Raw genomic sequence first — 19,159 nt, 5'->3', positions numbered from 1 at the left:
TTTTTTTCCGCCCCCTTGATGGCCATCAAGAGAGGGATGGAAAGAGGAGAGGAGGGAGAGAGTGTGTGTGTGTATGTGTGAGTGTGAGAGAGAGAGTGAGAGGGAGAGAGGGGGATAGAGAGAGTGTGTGAGGGAGAAAGAAAAATAATCTTTTCAAATCTCCTCCCTCTTTTTTTTCCCCCCTCGTTTCTTTGCTTTTCTCTAAAGCTCTGTGGTCTGTGAAACACTCTTTTTTTTTTTTTCCTCCTCGTCGAGAAAATGGAGACACTTTGTCTCTCTCCTGGCTGTGGAGCTGGGAAGGATTTTTCTTTTCTTTTTTCCTTTTTCGCTCCTGGCTTGATTTTTTCCTTTCCCCCGTCCACTCGCCACCACCCAGATCTTGTCATTTCTTTGAGCTTGTGTCTCAGATTTGTGCTTTCTGAGGATTTATTTTTCAGTCGTTTCCTCGTTTTCGGTGCCGCCACTAGATTTGATTTAATTTGTTTGGTTCTTTATTTGCAATTTCCTCTGAATTGCTCCGTGCCTCCTGCTTTTAACCGAGGAATGGGAACGGTGCTGCTTTTTGTGGGTGCGCGAAATGCTTGGGCGGCGGTAGGTTTGGGCTAATGCGCTTTTTTTTCTCCTTTTCGGGACCAAGTTTTTCGCTGTGTTCTGTTGTTTTGGGGTTTTTTTTAGTGGGATTTTTTTTGGTGTTTTTTTCTTTCATGTTTTGGGAGAGAGAGTATTTTAACTGTAATGGCACTTTTTGAAACATACCAATAAACCGTCTTTTTTCAGGAGTAACTCGTTTGGCTTTGCTGTAGAGTGGATGTGAACCTGATCCTGTGTGCTGCTGGGATTACTTTCTGTAAAAGAAACTGTGTTTTGTAAATAGTTTTTTACTAGTGCGTAAAGCGGTGGGTTGTGGAGGGGATTTTCTTAAATCTTCACAGTTCATGTTTATTGGGTTGTGGGGGGGCTTCAATACTTAACTGCTGTTAATTGCAAAATTCCCTGACGGATTATGGCAGAAAGCAGATCTAGTAATGTTAAAAACCGGACAGAATTGAACAACGTATAGCGGGCATGTTTATATTTACTGATCACTGTTGCTGAACAATCACTGGGATGAAAGAGACATGGAGGCCTTTGCTTTTCGCCGGTTCTCTGCTCCCCGCACCCCGCTCCTCTCCTCCCCGGGCTTGGCACTACGGAGAGAACTGGGACTGAAGGAGAAGAGAGAGGCCCTCCGGCAGCGGCTCCAACCGTGCCCGGGCTCGGCGGCCAGTGTTTGCGGTGCGGCTCTACGGTGCGGGTGGGAGTGGGAGAAAGCGGGGAAGATGGCGCTGTCTGGCTTCCTGCCAGCGTTTGTTGCGCAGTTTCACTCTGACTCTCCTCCCCCACGGGCGCCATTTTAAGCTCCTTTCAGCTGCCGCCGCGCTGTGTGGGGCGTTGCCGTCGCGCCCCGCTCGGATCATTCTGTGTCGGAAGCGTTACTGTGCCCGGCCTTGAGATCCTCTGCCCGAAATCCCAGGAGCTGCTTGCCCTTTTTTTTTTTTTTTAACCCCTTTTCTTCCATTCTTAAGAATTTGCTGTAAGGGGTTTCTTCTGTGTGTGCTTTGGGGAGAGAGGTGAAGGATTACTGGCTGTGTGTGTGTGCAGGGGAGCAAAAAGGACGGGTTGTTTTGGGCGTGGGTCTTTTCGGGAAGGGCCCGTCAGAGCTGTTGCTCTGAATTGCAGCCTTCCCAGGCTTCCCCCATCTAGGTAGTCTGGGTCACGGTCCAGTGAGGTGTTAAACTGGCTTGTGCAGAGGGGCCTGTGCTCCCAGCTTAGAGCCTGTAAACATCACTGAAGAGCTTGTTTTCACACCTCTAAAGTGTGGGTTTCTTGACTTGAGATGCATTGAGTGTAGGAAGAAAAAAGATTTGAAAGAACATCCTCTTTCCTTGAATGATGACCAAAAAATACAACATGTACTTAAAAAATAAATCCACTGTTAAAAAATGCTCTAGTGTAGTGCGTAGGGCAAAGTCATCTTCACTGGGGAGTCTTCAGTGCCTTTGAAAGTGCTTGCAAAAATACAAGGGCAAGTAACTTTTTGGTGAATGGGTAGATAACTCATTTTGTTGCTGTTACTCTTTTGGTAATTTTTTTTGAGAGGGGACTATCGTATTTTCCTTTGTGTCTCACAGGAAGCAGTGCTTTTTCCAAATTATACAAATTTGGCAGCTCCACTTTAATTTGTTTTTTAAAGTTGTTTTTTCGGCGATGCTTTCTAGGGAGTGTGTTGAAAATGGTCTCCTATTCTTTGATCAGAACTTTTCTTTTACATTTCTGTGTAATCTGATCAGTGCTCATGAGGCTTGAGTTTAATACCGACAACTTCTGTATTCAGGAACAGCAAGTATGCTGCCAGACCAACTCATGCTGTGCCCACTAAGGAGTGTGGAATGCTTGTTCAGTTCTTCGTTTTATGCTTTTTGACAGATCAGAGGAGGGCTTCCCCATGCCTCTTGCTCATTCCTGAAGGAAGTGGGAGATTTTTAAAAATTTGGGATTAATTTTAAGGCTGTTTAAATTCTTTGACTGTTGGTGTTGAAGGGTTTTAAATGATATTTCTTGTGAAATACTCATTTTTATTACATGGAATATGCTAAAAATATTGTCTGGATATAAACTCTCTTTTTTAAAGACTTTCATGGGGACAACCTTGTTAATGTTTTAGCTCTGTACAATGCAGCTGCTAAAACTTTAAAAATCTCTTGAGTGTGGAGTACGGTGTTTGTTCACGTATGTCAGAAATCTTATTATGACATGTAATTCACTTTCTTGAAGGGATTATTTTGCATTTTTGTTAACAGGAGTCTTGGGATCAAGATAGTGATTTTTTTAAAATTTTTTTTTGTGGTACTGTATTTTTATACAATAAAGTTTCTCTATTATGCACAAACATCTGGAAGATTGTGTGTATATTTTTAATTAATTTGTGAAAATAATGAAAAAATGACAAAATGGGATAAAAATAACCAGTTCGTATTCTCGCAGGGTGTAAAACTTGCCAAACGGCTACGTATACTCCCCTGACCTGCTTGTGTTCAAGCAAAATGTATTCTTGAGTTGAAATCTTTGATGGATAGTGTTTAAATACCCAGATCTGTTATTTTTAGATGTATTTTTTTGGCCATGTCTGAGCATAAAAGTTTTTTTTCTGTTGTTGCAAGTAGTACTTTGTATTTCACACAGCTTGTTTACATTGACGGAGGAGTACTCGCCATGTTGATACACAAGCCCAGTTCTGCTTTCATTGGTGCACCTTGGCTTATTCACTAGCAAGATGCTTATGTGTGTTTTAAGCGTGTTCTTATTTTCTTCATACTTCAAGCACTTGCCTTATACCCATATCCTTGAGTATCCATGTAAAGCCACACGTATACTCTTAGTATATGTTGGCTTTAGATGAGGTCAGTGCTACATAGTTGTGCCCTTGACAGAGATGCTTCTACCATAGCTAAATATTTACATCATCTTGTAGATGGGCCGTTTTCTTGCCCCTGCCATGTGTCCTTTTTCAGTAGAGTTTATATATTTAGTTTAACTGTACTGAGAGGAAAAAGCCCCGAGTCCTGGTAATACAAGCTGCATTTACAGTTTCCTCCAAGGACCCTTTCTGTATCCATGAAGTTTTGCAGCAGAGGTAGGTCCATACTCTGGAGATGAAGAGCTTTGCAGGCATGGATGCGTTGGTGTGCTACTTGGGCATTCATTGTACTCTAGCTGTATTTTCAGAGTTTTGCTGGTGTACTTCAACATTAGTTCCAGAAAAGTTGTACCTGTATAACTGCAGTTATGTTTTATAATGTGGCTTTGATGGTCAATGATCATGCCTTTTTATACTGCATTAGGCTTGTGATAAGTCTAATGGCTGGTGCTTTTTAGCGTAGACGTAGCTGTGAGAGCATGAAAGTGTGTCGTCCGTGTCTAAGTAATAGATACAGTCCAGGCATAAAAGCCTCTTTGATAATGTAGTTCATTCTGTTCAGAGTTGGTGTAATTTCTTCTGGTAGTTCTGCTGGAATAAACTGCATCCATGTTTGAAAGGTTGTTTTTGTGGTGACATACTCAGTCCAGCATAGATGGGATTGTCTACAAAAATAAGCGTGTTTTGCTTTTTTACAGTAGAGGAAAAGCAGCAACATTAATAAACTGTCCTAACATTTGTTGTGACCTGTAACTTCTGTAGTTTGAAAGTTGGAATAAGCAGTATCGGTAAAGCCCTTGTTTCACCAACATAAATGCATAAACACTGACCTGAACCAATGTTTTTTCCAAGCTCATCACATAGTTAAATGAATATATTTGTTTTTTCAAATGTTCGTTTGCTCGTGCTTTCATTGTTGAAAAAACAGCTACTGTATATGTATTAATTTTTCCTTTATTTGAGTGGCACTGAGGTTTTAGACATTAAAAATTAATGTGATTAACTAGCACTAATAGACTATGAATTTTTTATAGCTTTAATTTATATTTTTGCACTAGTTTTAAAATGTTCTGGAGCTACTTCCCATGTTACTTCGAGTAAGTGAATGCTTACCAAAAGGAAAAGAAAGTGGGCAAATCACTGTCAAAACTTAATACAATTAGGCCTTCTTTCATTGAAGGTGTTAAGAAAGGATGGTGAAGTGAAGAGAGGGGAGTCCAGCGAGAAGGTTTTAACTTCATTGCAAGAGACTGTTCATTTTTGTAAGGGCTGATCTTATGCCTTGTCTCAGGTGGAACTTGAGGTAGTTAGTATTACTGTGAACTTGGATCAGGGCGTGGAATTTCAAGAGCTGGTGTTGAAGCTTGAATTCGTTGAGATGTGTCAACTGCAGAAAATATCTTGACCCCATTGAAATAGGTGGCAAAATCTCCATTGGCTGTAGCAAGGTATTGGCTTCAACAAGGACAAGATGGGCAGTGTGGAGGATTTTCAGTATGGTTTTGGGAGTGTTGATGTGGACTGCACTGCTGAGTTAGTTACACATCTGTCAATGAATCATTTTCAAATTTCAGTTGATTTCCCAAACGTAATACCTGAAAACAGTATAAATACCTGTTCAGCTTTAATTATTGGCAGTTGTTGCTGATGCTGGCTTATGTGAACCATGCCTGTGGCATGGTAACTGGTTTTTTTTTTGTTTGTTTGTTTTGGTTTTTTTTGACTAGCGTTGACTAGAGTGGCAATGTAGAGGTACTAATTGGGCACTGGTTTATAAATTAATTGAGAAATGATCAGTTTATAAGAAAGTTATATTCTGGGACTGCATAAGTTTTTTCAGAATCTTTGAAAATTACATGCACAGAATGCGAAGTGTGATACGCAGGTATCTGGTAGAAACAAGGTAAAAACATCTGAAGAACTGACTTGACATTTCTTGAAGTATTGCGTTGCACTAACGTGTGCTAATAGCCTGCGTTATTGCATACGGTAGTTTCTAGAGATACTTAAGAGCATCTAACTTCCCTTCAGCAGGTGAACGTTTCTTTCCTATGGAACTGTTGAGATTACGCCTCCTTCTTTTCCTCTTGTGGGATGAAACCAGGACCTTTCAAAATGTTTTGTGAATATTGAGTTCCTGAAGAGTTGTGTATGCGTTGGAGCAGCTTAGAAGATGGAGTCCAAAATAGGCCATAGCATAGTGATGAGCATAGTCACTGCTGGGGAAATGGGCTGAGCCGAGTGTTCAACCTGATGAATCCCATGGGGTAGGTAAGCTTCCTGACCTCCAGGATACGAGTTGCTCTGAGTTTTCTTTATGTGATTTTAAAAAAAGCTGTTTCCAGATTTTGGTTTTGCCAAGAACAGCTCAGAATGCAGTAGGAAAAAATTGTATTGAATAAATTAGAAATTTGATGCTGAACATGTGTGTTTGAGGGAAACTAGATTTTAGACAGATACTCTGAGGGTTCACATGTGTACTTGGTGTGCTTGACTGTAGCTAGATTAACCTTTACTAGCATACATACTCTTAACAATTGAACTGCACAATTCTGTTTTTTTTTCTTAAAATATCAAAATATCACTGTAGTTTTTGGAAGCTTGATAAGTTACCACATTTGCCAAACTCAAGATTTTTTTTTTTTTTTTGTGGTATACTGAAGGGAGATAAAATTTAAGAGCTGGATAAACAACCTGTTGTAGGTTGTCTGTGCTTTAGTTGGTTTTTATTTGCCCTTCTGTATGTTGAATTGGTACTTCACAGTTGTGTAAAGACCCTGCCTGTCCTCTTTGGTGTTCATGTCCTGACAGATCTTAGAAACCATAAAGATGCATAAGGTCACATGTAGCAATTCATGAGAGTTAGCACTTCTGTGTTTCTTGTTGTTATTTATCTGACTCAATAGTTCCCATTTTTGGAGTAGTTTTTCATAGAGAGGTTTTGCATCATTCTTTTGAATATTTAAAATTGCAAATTTCTTCTTGTGGTCTTGTTGCATACACCTGTCTTTGAAATACTGATGATTGAATTCAGTTTCACAGCTGATTTCAAACACTGTAAGTTCATCTTAAAAGTACTACTCAGAATCTTGTAATAACAAACATATTTTCAGATATACAGAAAGTTCATGCTTGCATATTGCACTGTGTTACTAGGCTAGAATCCCGAATTTCTTACTTTTTAGTTCTTTTTTAGAGCACAGTTCCCAGTAGATTTTACAACAGTATAGTAGTTGCTTTTTATTGATTACTCGGAAAGAGAAAATATTCGTAAGGAATAATTACATATTGTACAGTATAAGCACAGCATGGTTTACAAGAAGGTAGTTAAATCCTTGTGTTTTACAAAGTACATTTTTAAAATTAATTTTGCTTCCTTACTCCTGTTGTCTTGAAATTACAACTTTTTGATAATTACACTTTCTATATTTTTGCCTGAGTAAAATTGAGTGAGATTTTAATTTGCAGTCAAGTTTTTCAATATTTTCTTGTTTTCCATTGAGCACTGTGTCATTGTTAGCTGCACATAATTTTTTACAGTAACGAGAGGGAGGAAGTGGAAGTACTGCTTAATATTAGTTTTTTGTATTCCATCTGTGTAAAAATCAAGTTTCTTGAAAATAAAGGGGTTGATGTGGTAAGAACCTCTTTAAGTTGAACATACAACACGTGCTTGGTTAGTTACAAGAATCTGAAATTTTCCAGTTTGCAAGATATTATGTTGAGCAAAAGTAGCATGGACTTGAAATTAGGAATAAAACCTTTGTTAATAAGAGTTTGAGTTTGTACTGCTTTTTTACACTCCTGTGTTGCAGAGAGTGCAAATGAGATCTCTTTGTTCCTGTGTATTTTGGGAAGTTTCCTTCAGTGAATCCAAGGCTGCCTGTTTGTTAGGAATGTGAAAGTTGCAACTGACAGCGGAAGTAAGGAGGTAGTTACAGCACCTTGGCAACCTGAAGTGCATACTGCTTAAATGAGATGTGTTACGTGGTTAAATGGCTTTTTTTTTTTTTTTTTTCCTAGTTCAGAAGCACACTGAGCAAGATATTAGCACTGTGAAAATTAATGGGAGTTGTGGTGGAAATTTGTGTGAGGGACAGACTTCAACTGTGGGCATTTTGCCTCTGCAGTCAGTGCAGAATCACGTAATGCTGCTGTGATCCTTTGATATAATTTGCCAAGGGATGGATGGTTGTATTGGGTTAATAGAGTTATCTCGTATCTGTATTCAAAATGGATATGAGGGATAAAAATGACATAAATTGGAAGTAGCACGCTCACTTTGTTGCAGTACCATTCTCTACAGTGACTATTACAGTAACTTTGATTTCTTCTATTTTTGTTATTCTGACAATTTTTGTTATAGTGACAATGTATTTCTTCAGGTATTCCATAGTGAAGTTACTATTAGTTTTGGGATTGTAGGTTAAAGTTATGGAGAATGGCCTCGAGCAACAGAAGAGTACGGAAGATTTGTTGGCTCAGGTCCATAATAAAGCATGATGGAGGTGTTTTCTTGCTGACTGGATGTGTACGAAATTGAACTTGGAGGATTACTGGGCATATCTCATAACTCAAACAGTAGTTGCTTCAGGTGCTATGTATGTTACTGTATGCAAGTTTGATTATCTCCCACTACAAAGCTGTAACTACTGCAGCCATTTCCTTGCTTGCAGGCATTGGTTTCCAAAGGTCAGTGTTCACTCTCGGAAGTTGTGGGCCAGCATGCTGCCAGTCAGGAATTGATCCCATGTAGTTGCACAGAACTTACGAGTCTGTAGATTTTTACAGAAGTTTTGCAAATAAATTTATTTACTTGTGGCTTCCCAACCTTTGATGTTGATGGTATCACACTGTATCACCCTTGGGAATTACTGCTCTAAATATTGCTTTTCTACACTAGCCACTATCTTAAGCTTTTTACAAAATGTGAAAATAATATTTTACTGCTTTGTATCTGAAGTTATGAAGATTGTATGACATTATAAATGACTTTGAGAAAGGAAAATAACTCTTGTGACAAGTTTCAATATAATTTGAGTGATTTTAAGATCCAGTATTTACAGTGGTTTTGAATACTCCAATTTTTTAAGTTACAAAAATCATGTACAGTATGTGAAATGTGTATGAACAGTTGGACTGTTTCTGGACAAATGCAATTTTAATGACTCTGCAGGTTATAGACCCTGCATGTGTTGTGTGATACTGTGAGTTGTGTAGCATGGTGATGAAAAATTTAGGCTGGTAAGAAGGGACCACTGGAGGCTATCCAGCCTTGTCCCAGGCTGTACACAGAACTCGCTTCAAAGTTAGGACAGGTTGGTCAGGGTCATTTGAGTTTTGAAAATTTCCATAGAGGGTGATTCCACAGCCAGAATGCTTGAGCATTCTCATTTGTGAACTACTTTAGTCTCTGTTAGCCTTTTGTTGTCCAGACTGAAGAAATGTAGTTCCTGACTTAGTGTCACATGCTCCAAACCCTGCAGGATTTTATTGGCACTGTGATAGACTCCCTCAAGTTTTTCTGTATTTCTCCTAAAGCAGGAGGTGGGGAGAAAACTGAACACAGGATTTCAGATGGGAGCTCACAAGGGCTGAGTAGAGGGCAGTAATAGCTTCGGTTGACCTGCCTGCACTGTAGCTAACGTGAGAGTGGCAACTGTCTAACTGTAGGTGTGTGGCTACAGTCTGACCATTGCTTTAAGGTGGCTGAAGCACAGCTGCCTTCCCCAGTATTTAACTGCCCTAGGGGCTCCCTCATTCCTGTTCTCTCTTTTGTGCTGGTATTACCACCCATTTAGCTCCATGGCAAGCCAGAACTAAATCAAGAAACTAATCCAAATTGAAATGGATCAGTGTATTTTGTCAGATCAGTTTTCTGTTCCAGGCGGCTGTTCAGAGCCACAAGCTGACTCTGGGAAAGTGGATGAGAGGGGCACACGTCTGCCCTCTTCCTCTTTTGTTGGTCTGTGCTCTCTAGGAGGTGAGAGTGTTGAAACTGAGGCAAAGGTTTTAAGGCCGAGTAATAACAATCCCCTGGAGGATTGTCCTGCGTAGCTGGGATTTCCTAGTCAGTTTTATTACTCTCACCTTTTATTAATTCTGTTTGGAAGTGTGCAATAAAGGGCACTCTAGTTATTTCCCAAAAGGGATAGGCAGTGCTGCTTCCACAAGTACATGTGACCTAAACTGGAAGTATGTACCGAGTTAACCAATGCAGTAACAGAGGTATGAAATAAAACAGCAGAGGCTTTGCTAATAATAAGTTACAGGGAATATCTGTGCTGGTTTGTGACTAATTGGTAAGGATTGTCCTTTGTAAAATTAGTTGGATGCACCAGCAGGGCTGAGTTTGGCCTACTTAGGATAAACTGGTTTTTTTTGTGTGTTCTTTTTAACTTAAAAACACTGTAACATTGGCTTTTGTCAGGCCCTGAGTGCACTGATGGGCCCTGATGGCCCAGACAAGCCTGACCTGGAGCCTCCGTGCACCCCCCCTTGTCCATAGGCTGAAGCCCCCATCAGCTGATCCAAATACAGAAGTGAGTCAAATCTTCAAGAAGTCTAGGACAGTGGTCTCCAGATGCTTTTGATTGCACATCCCTGTTGGTAAAAGTTTTTTGAGCATGCACCTCCAATATATGTATATTTATTTGCAGATTATGTGTGTGTACTACTGAAGTGCTAATATTTTTTTCCTGCACCCCAATGGTTTGTTCTGTGCACCCCCTCGGGTGCACACATCTCACTCTGAGGACCACTGGTCTAGGCTACGTAACTCTAACTCTCTAATTCCACTCATTGCGTCCAGTTTTATTTTCAAACTGTTTTGGCTTAATACGGTTTATACCCATTTCATTCAGCAGTCACTGATTTGTTCCAGTATATGTTAACAGTGAGGAGGACAGAATTCATATAACTTGTGTATAGAAAAACTGAAAAGAGAGTCAGCAAAAAAAGCATCAATCTTTTCTACCATTTGTACTGTAGAAAAGGTGTTAGGAAAAAATTCACAGGATAGGCTTGTGTTTATTAACACACTTAAATGATCATTTGTGTCAAGGTCATGTGTTGCTGAAGTTGCCCTCTTTTAGAAATAGACTGAACAAGTAGTTGCTTTTGGATGTGCAAAGACTCAGTTTGATGGTGCACCTCCTCTGTTGCTGTCCTGAAGTTAACAGGACCCTAATCTTTGTTGAAAATCTGCATCAGTTAAAGAGATTTAAACCTGCAGTTATGTGGTTATGTAGATCTTGGGTATGTGTGGCAAAATGTGAACAGAATTTAGTCTAAATAGGTAGATTTGTGGCTTGGTTGTGATCTTGATGGTTATTTCACAGATCACATGCCCCTGTGTGGGCTGTTTAAATTGCATGTTGGTCCTGTGATATTTCACAAAAGCATTGCCATGCAGCATCACATTAATGTAGTGTTACCTAGCCATCATGTGTGGGGATACTGAGATGGTAGCGATCTGACTGCGCTTTATTGCAGTTTTCAAGTTGCAAGAGCATGTAGCCCCTTAGGCTGCAAATACTCATCAGAATGACTGCATGTAGCAAGAGCTGTGTATGGTAGGTGTGTTTGTGGGTCTGTGATAGTACATTCATCAGCTGTATGAAAACTTGGTAATGGTTTTATACAGATTATCTCTTTGGTAAACCAGAATTTAAAAAAAAAGGTGACATAATATTTCTTTTTCATTTGTGTATAGAATTCTGCTGGTGATGACAAGAATGTTGTTAAAGCTTTTTAGGAAGATGCACTTCTGGAGGGGATTGGTTGTGATTCTTGGTGTTTATCAAAAATGTAACTGTTTTCTTTGGGTTTTACTGTCTGTTGTAAACTGGTGGGAGTTTACAAGATGCCGGGTAGATTTTTCTTTTATCATATTTGTGAAATGAGGAAAAACAACAAATCATTTTTTCTAATGAAGGAAACTGCATGTTCAGCGGAAGGGCTGAATAGTGAAGAGTACGTATTTCCATTAAGATTTTCTCCCATTTTCATGCAGTTTATTTTCCTTATGATTGTTGTATGAAGGTTTTCAAGAGTTTAGTGACCTTAATCAGATTTGTCCAATTTGTGTTAATAGTTTTAATACCCACAGGAGTACTGATTGAACAAACTTCTGTGTGGTCACTTTCCATAATGTTGAACCCTTGTTCTAGTATAAGCACAGAGAATATTTGGTTTGGTAAAGCAGACATTTTATTTTATCTTATTTAAATAACGATGTCAGGATTGCCATAGACACATGGCATGGGGTTTTTCAAACGTGGGCATGTAGTGTGGAAACAAAGATCCTGTTGACTTTCAGTAGAGCTGGTTTTTACTTTTGGTTAGCTAGAAGTCTTTGAAACCTTGCTCTTGAGAGATAGGCTGTTTAGCTGTTAGAGGAAGTAACAGCTTTCTGTAGCTAGTACTAACAGTGCAGTTAAAGCGGAATGCTAATCAATTATTAATTTGTTCTTACTAATGCACATTTACATTTAAATTTTCTGACATCGTAAAATGTCATGTTATTTGCTTAGCATTAAATTACAAGACCAGTGCTCATGCTAGTGGATGTACACAACAGTGAGCAGATGTGCTACTGAATCATGGGAGAAACTTGTTTTTCTTAAGATGCATAAGCACCTCATGAATGCTGATTTAGTTGACATTTGAGGTAGTTCTCTGTAGCCATGGTTTGTTTTCCTGTTCTCCAGAGGGGTGATAACTGAGGGATTCTTACAGTGATGTATCCTCTGGTTCTGCTTCACCCCCTCTGTAAGCTAAAGCACAGGAGTTTGAAGAAAAAATCTAAATGAGGCTATGAGGTGTAGAGGACAGGGTACCCTCTACTTGTCTAAGGTATAAACCGGTTTCAGAATCAGTGGAGTATAGAAGAATGTCAAGAAAGAGGTTACAGAATCATAGGACAGCTGGGGTGGGAAGGGAGGTCTGGAGATCACCTCATCCAGTGTCCTGCTCACAGCAGACTGAGCCAGAGCAGGCTGCTCAGGGCTGTGGTTGCAGCTGGTTATGTCCAAGGCTGGAGACTCCATAACCTTGCTGGAAAACCTGTGCTGCTATGTGACTACCCTTAGAGTTTTTTAAAACATCAAACGTTTTTCTTATGTTTAAATAGTGGTGTGGTGTTGGGTTTTTTTTTTTTTTTCTTTGTGCCCCTTGCCTCTTGTTCATTCCCTGGATACCACTGGGAAGAGTTTGGCTCAGTCTTCTTTACACCCTCCCACCAAGTATTTGTACACACAGATAAGATTCCACCATAGCCTTCTGTTCCCCAGGCGGAACAGTCCTTGTGCTCTTGGCCTCTTGTATAACAGATGCTCTGGTCCCTTCATTGTCTTAATCGTTACAGAGATCTGTATGAGAGAGAGCCTGAAGAATGATTCATGTGGATCTGGTCAGGGAGAGTAAGTTTCTGTTTGGCAAGAAGTAAGAGAGAGTGCAACATTAATTAAAGCCAAAAGTATGTTAATAAATTTGAGTGCTATGTCTGATAGCAGACTTTTTAAGGGTAGATCAGAAAAAAACAGGCATGGAATGCACAGTGATCAGTTTGATGTGATTAGAAGATACTGTGAAGATGAGACTGGATAACTAAATGGAAGCCAAGGGTATCAAGAGGTTTAGGAAGCTCTAACATCAGTTTATAATTTAACTGGTGGATTAGATGAGATCTTTACAGACAGAATAAGGGAGGATAAAGAGGTCCTGAGAGTTACTGGCAGGAAAGAGGGAGAAGGTACAGTCTCAGGTGACATTCTGAGAGTTAGGGTGAACAGGAGAACCAGGATATGCAAAAAGAAGCTTCGAAGGAACATCAGTTGGGGAAAAGAGTGATGGGACATGTTTGGTACAGGCAGAACCTGACCGAGTAGACAGTGTGGGGGAAAATTAGTGGTTGTGATATTGTGAGGCTAAAAATGTTCTGCACCCATGAATGGGTGCTTACATTCCGTTTGGCTAGTGCAAATGCATTCCCCACCCGTTGTTAAAAGGATTGTCAGAACTCTACTACTAATCACAAGTTTGTTTACATACACTTCTGAGTATTGTTGAGGAGAAGCCAGAAGTGTCACTAGCAATAACTAATAAAGGTATGTTAGAAAATAGTGTTCTTCTTAATGCTTTGTAATGTCTTGGCTACAAGTTTGGTTCTAGCCTATGACAGCACCATCATGATACTGACCTAAATTTCTTTACCTTTTTGGCTGGTCAGTATTATAGCCACTGATTTCTAACAATCTTTGTAGGTTCTGTAGTGTTCGGTTGTTCTCTCTCTGGGATTAGCTGAATTCCTATAGAAGCATTTTAATTGGAGTCGTGAGATTGCATTAATTGTTTTTTTTTTTTTACTACTTTTTAGAGATATACAAATTCTGTTTAATCAGTTTTGTTAATCATTTGTCTTTCTCCAATTTAAAATTCTAAAAAAAACCCTGAATGGTAAAACATTGTATGGGATTTTGTGTATCGTTACATGTGACTGAATTTGATTTTGAGATAAATCAACAGACCTTAGTAGAAGGTGCAGGCTTATTTGAGAACTTTGCCAATAGTAGACGTCTATCAATAAGTTTAGTAAAAAATATTGCGATATTCTAAATTATTGCGATATTCTAAATTGGTTTTATTGTTGAAAGCAATCTTTTGTGTGATACACATCAAATATCCATCCTCTCACTTTTTGTTCTAGTTGTCATGGATGATGACGATGATGAATCCTGTCTCCTTGATCTTATTGGGTAAGTTTTCCTTAAGCAATTGTTTCAGAAAAGTTGGGGAAAATAATTTTGCAAAATCGTCTCCTAGAAGGTGATTCCATCTCAGTATTGTCTCAAGACTAGGTGACTTGGAAATAAAATGAGTGGCTATGTATGCTTCACTTCCTCCATGTGGAGCTGTGTGTATCCCAGAGCCTTCAGTCCCAGTGTATGCTAGCTGACCGTCCGCTTGCTGGCATTCTTCTCAAGAGAGGCTAAGGAATGAGTGTGCATGGAGACTGGGTTCTCTTCTCAGCTAGTGGTAGTATCATATCAGGTCAGTGCTGAAGCACATTACTAGGGATGTTGTTAAAAACTTAATTGCAAAGAACTATTTTTTTGATTAAAAAATAAAGATCTCAGTTCTTTGAGTGGTGGAACTAGATACTAAGTTAACACTATTTTAAAGGGAAAAGTAAAATTATTCTTACTTAATTTCTACTAAATAACATGGATTTGCATAAAATGGTAGAAAAATAGAATTGCTAGCTAGTACTGTTAAGTATTCACAACAAACAAGAATTTATCAGCATTTTGCTCAAAGGTAGTTGATTTTAATAAAACTGGGGATATTAAATGGTCTTTTTTTGGCATTATTTCTGTAACAGATTTATTTGGAGGTTTCTAATTGCATATAGGAATAGAAAAAAACAACTAGAATAGCTAAAGCATGAGCAGCGTTTTTGTGGTTTGTATATGTGACAAGTTACCTTCCTTTGGATAGCATTCATGTCAGTATTCAAGAACAGATAATATGCTATAATGCATTTAAAACACAGGAAAACTGAACATTTCACATACGATAACTTTGTTCAGACTCTGTCAGTAATTAGTATGACATCAGTCTCATAGCAGCTACTAAAAGATCGTCTGTTTCATACAAGAATTTTTTACTGTCTTAAATGCAGTAAATAAATAGGCCTTTTACTGTTCTCATGCACTCAAAGCTTCCAGCGAAACCAGCTGGAACTTTAGAAAAACCAAAATGTCACCACAGTAGCTGTTGTAATTTGGGGGTTACTCTGTGAATGCTATAGCAAAAGTCTTGCCAGTTATGGATCACAGTTATATTCTGTGAAGTATGCTGTGCAAGATTACCGATTGTAGCCATATGAAGACACATCATGCCTGGGACATAAATAGGCTGCGTAGAACAATTAAGTGCTCTGTTATGAGCGTAAATCATGAGGATCGTGGTACAAGTTCACAGGTGGTCCAGAAAATGAAGTGCTCTCTATACAGATGAGTGTTTGTGTGAAAAATTACAGTGTTCTTCCTGCTGCTGTCAGCAATCACTGTCTTAAGCATCTAGAAGAATGGAAAATGGCATTTTTTTCCCATCTGATCTTTGATTTTGGTAAGTACCTTCAAAAATTCCTTCCTTATTAACTAAAGACAATATTTAAGGTGATGAAGTGTTCTTCATTTTTAATTGCATTTTTCATGATGTAAGGATGGTGAGTGTAATTAGTATTAAACTGTCTGGTTATTTATCTGTAAAACTAATACGTGTGATAGAGCCCTGGATGAGATCATGAGTTCTGTTCTCCTTAATTCTTGAAATTTAGTGCAATCTACTACGAAAATAACATTGTTGTTTGAAAATATGTAAACACTTCTGTGTTGTGAGCATAACTGTATCATAAAGTTGCTCACAAGTGCTCTCTGTTTAACGTCTTATGTAAACACATGAATGCAATTTGTTTTTTAAATGAAAAAAAAAAGAGGATTAGAGGTGTATTTGTGCTTTTAGAAGACTAGTTGTAAACCTGAAAGATCTTTAACTTGTTCCCTCTTTATTTTCTAGGATGATCAAGAGAGAAGGAGAGGTGTTTAAATTAATATTTTTTTACATGAAAAACTGCTTCTCAAAAATATTTTATTATTACGTGTTAATCAATAAAGATGTTTTAAAATCAAAAAAACTCCATGTCATTTTACTCTTCATGCTAATGGCCATGTTGGGAAATGCTGTATAATTGTTGTATTAAAATAATCTTATGTAACGCAATGTTTTAGTGTTTTTCACTTGGTCTATATGTGCAGTTATATTAGTGTATTTTTGAATTTACAATTCCAATCAGTTGTTTCTATGGTTGATTTCAATTTGAAAGGGTGCTGTTTTTTTCTCCAAGTGAAGGCATTGTTACTCTGGCAAGCATAAGTTTTTGTCACCTTATGTTAAGGGTAGCAGAAAACATGTTGAAGATTCAGGTTTGTAAATACTGTGTTGACTTAGATGCTAGCTAAACAAGCCTTATAGTTCGTCTCTGTAGAAGGCATGGTACCTGTTGTAGTTTTCATGTTACTTGGTGGTAGTATTTTTCTTAGGTTTTGTACTATGTGCTGTCATAAAATACTGTGTGTTTTAAGAAAATATAAGTAATATATTCTTATAAGGGGAAAAAAGTGGAATGCAACTAAAATTTTGTGATGAACATAGTTTATTGTTTGCAGTGCCTCGGTATAATGACAGCAAACACATCTGAAAATTGTGCTGATACAGAAACATACATCCTCAGATGGTGTAAGCTGTTAGCTTTGCATTAGAGTCAATGAAAGAAATGTGGTTCTATTATAAACCTAATTTATATCAATACAGTATCTGGCTTAGTTAAATTAGCCTCATCAGCAGAAAGAGCTTCCTAAAAGTGGTAACTTTTTTTTTCCCCTTCCCTTAAGGGACCCACAGGCGCTGAATTATTTTCTACATGGACCTAGTAGTAAATCTGTAAGTAACATTCCTGTGTATTAAACATATGTAAGCTTTATTGAGTGTATTATTTCTGAACATTATTTTTGTCTTTTACCAGAGCAATGAAGACTTGACTAATGCAGAATATTCTGTAGCCAACTCCAATTCAATTTTCGCCAACTCCAATGTAAGTGGTCAGGTGTTAAGTTATATATGTTTTAAGATTGCGTACTTCTGTTGTGACTTTACTTGGCTTTTATAAAACTGAATGAAGTAGATGTAGGTTTTGACCTTTTTCATATGAAAATTGTGAATGCTAGCATATAACCATTTCATGCTGTTAATATTTTAAGTATTTCATTGGGTTTTCAGTGGGGAATAAATTGGAAGATACTGCACTGTTGGGCTGTATTTCATAAGTGTGTAAAACAGCTTGCTGAGCAGTGAAAATAATTCTCTGGTGTAATTCTCTCTGGTAAATTGGACTTGTAATTTTAGTGATTGTGGACGTAGTAGTGCTCAAATGTAGACCTTAAAAGTTAGTCATTCATAGATTTTTTTTTCTTATTTCTAAGTAGAATCTGAGCTAGCATTTTTTTTATTTTTTTAATTAATTAATGGGGTTTTTTTGTTCTTTAGACTGAATAGCTAGCTTGGGTTGTTTCCTTCCTGTAACTTCAGTGTTAGGGAAGTCACTTTAAATTCATTAGGTGTTGCAAGTAGTCTTCAGTGTTCTTTCTTTGCCAGGAGTGTATTGCAGCCCTGGACCAAGTTTTATTCAATGAGGTTGTGGAATACACATCCTTGGAGATAAAGCCAAGGCTGATCTGCTCTAGTGCTGGCAATAGTCCTGCTTTGAGTAAACGGTTGGACTAGATGACTTCCAGAGGTCCCTTCTGACCCATGTTTCTTTGATTCATTGATGTGTTTTTAAAAAAAAAAAAACAACCTGAATTCTTCATCCCACAACTCAGTTATTTGAATACACAGATTAGGGTTTCCTTGGTAATTCCTCTTTCTGTTGTACTGTTGTCTTGACTCCGTTTGTCCCGTGTTCCTAACAGATCTGTGGATATGCTTGTAGGTGTGTAGGGGCCTTAAACAATTGCCGTAAATAAATCCTGAAAACTGTTTATCTGTGCGTAGAGAGCTAGTGACTTTTCTGTAGCCATAGTAGTGTGATGTGTTTTTTGCCCTGTCCTTCCCCTTTCAATGTAATTATTAAATATTGTAGAAGAAATGTATGTTGAGTGACAGTTCTTTCTCAGGATAAGCTGGTTGAGATAATGTTAGGGGAGTGGGGAACCAACAGTACAGGGGTATGCCAAACTTTCAGCTAATTGGGAACAGTGGTTTCAACTTGGTACCAGGCTAGCAATTATTGGACAGCAGCTTCCTGTATGCATCGTGGCAAAGGTGGGTTTTGAGGACTTATCCTAAGAAAAATGAGGTTATGGGGGAAAAGGGTGACACATGACGTGCATTTTCATAGCTTAGACTTCTTAGTTGTTCTTTGTAGACATATTTCTAATAAGAATGAGTAGGTGGGCAGGAGTTGGGTGTGTTTCTGGTGTATTGTCAGAAAGTTTGAGTTTTTGGTGCAATTTTGAGAGGGAGTGGGAGATTCTGGGCATGGTGGGATTGTTGCATAGGGAGTAACAGTTGGGAAAAAGAAAAATATTTGGTGAAAGCCAAAAGAGCTTTCTGGTATATGAGATTGAGGGGGCAGGTAATCTGGAAGGCAGGTGATCAGAGGAACTGGGATTTCTAGTGTGTGTTCATAGGATGGCTTACTGCATTTTCATTCTCCAGCACTTCCTCTCGTGCTCTGTTCTCATCCTTTTGTATCTTCATAACAAATACTAATGCCATCTTCTCTTCCTTCCCTCCCTCACGTTAGAGCCCTGTGCTGACCTAAGTGAAGGACAACTTGATTGCAGAGATAGATTCTTACGGTGTATTGTGAAGGAACAAGGGATATCTAAAATATAAATATAAATAGATGGTCCTGCTTATGATGTAAGATATCTGAAAAGTTAGACTTCTGAGTTTTTTGTCATTAAAATTTTTGCAGACACTAGAAGTTCTGCCTTTGTATGTATTCAGAATTGCTACCATGAAGTAGGACTGTCTTGATGCCTGTCTCATGCCTTTCAGTGGCAGAGTTTATAAACTCAGTGTCAAGTGTTCAGTGCCTCAGCTGGTAAACATGCTCAGCCAACACCTAACACA

General features: G+C 38.5%; 1 protein-coding gene across 1 annotated transcript in view; it reads left to right on the top strand.

Moving 5' to 3' along the window:
• Positions 1–398: 398 nt before the first annotated feature.
• The window catches only part of GLTSCR1L (GLTSCR1-like), a 30,867-nt gene continuing 12,106 nt past the window's right edge, over positions 399–19,159 (top strand). The window contains exons 1-4 of the mRNA XM_010084052.1: positions 399–588; positions 14,166–14,214; positions 16,915–16,963; positions 17,046–17,114. Coding sequence (XP_010082354.1) covers positions 14,171–14,214; positions 16,915–16,963; positions 17,046–17,114 — 162 coding nt within the window. The 5' untranslated portion in view covers positions 399–588; positions 14,166–14,170. The remainder of the gene's footprint in view (positions 589–14,165; positions 14,215–16,914; positions 16,964–17,045; positions 17,115–19,159) is intronic.

The sequence above is a fragment of the Pterocles gutturalis genome, unplaced genomic scaffold (genome assembly GCF_000699245.1).
Source record: "Pterocles gutturalis isolate BGI_N339 unplaced genomic scaffold, ASM69924v1 scaffold22345, whole genome shotgun sequence".
Classification (NCBI taxonomy): Eukaryota; Metazoa; Chordata; class Aves; order Pterocliformes; family Pteroclidae; genus Pterocles; species Pterocles gutturalis.
Note: the sequence above shows the minus strand (reverse complement) of the source record. Positions and strands in the feature narration are given on the sequence as shown.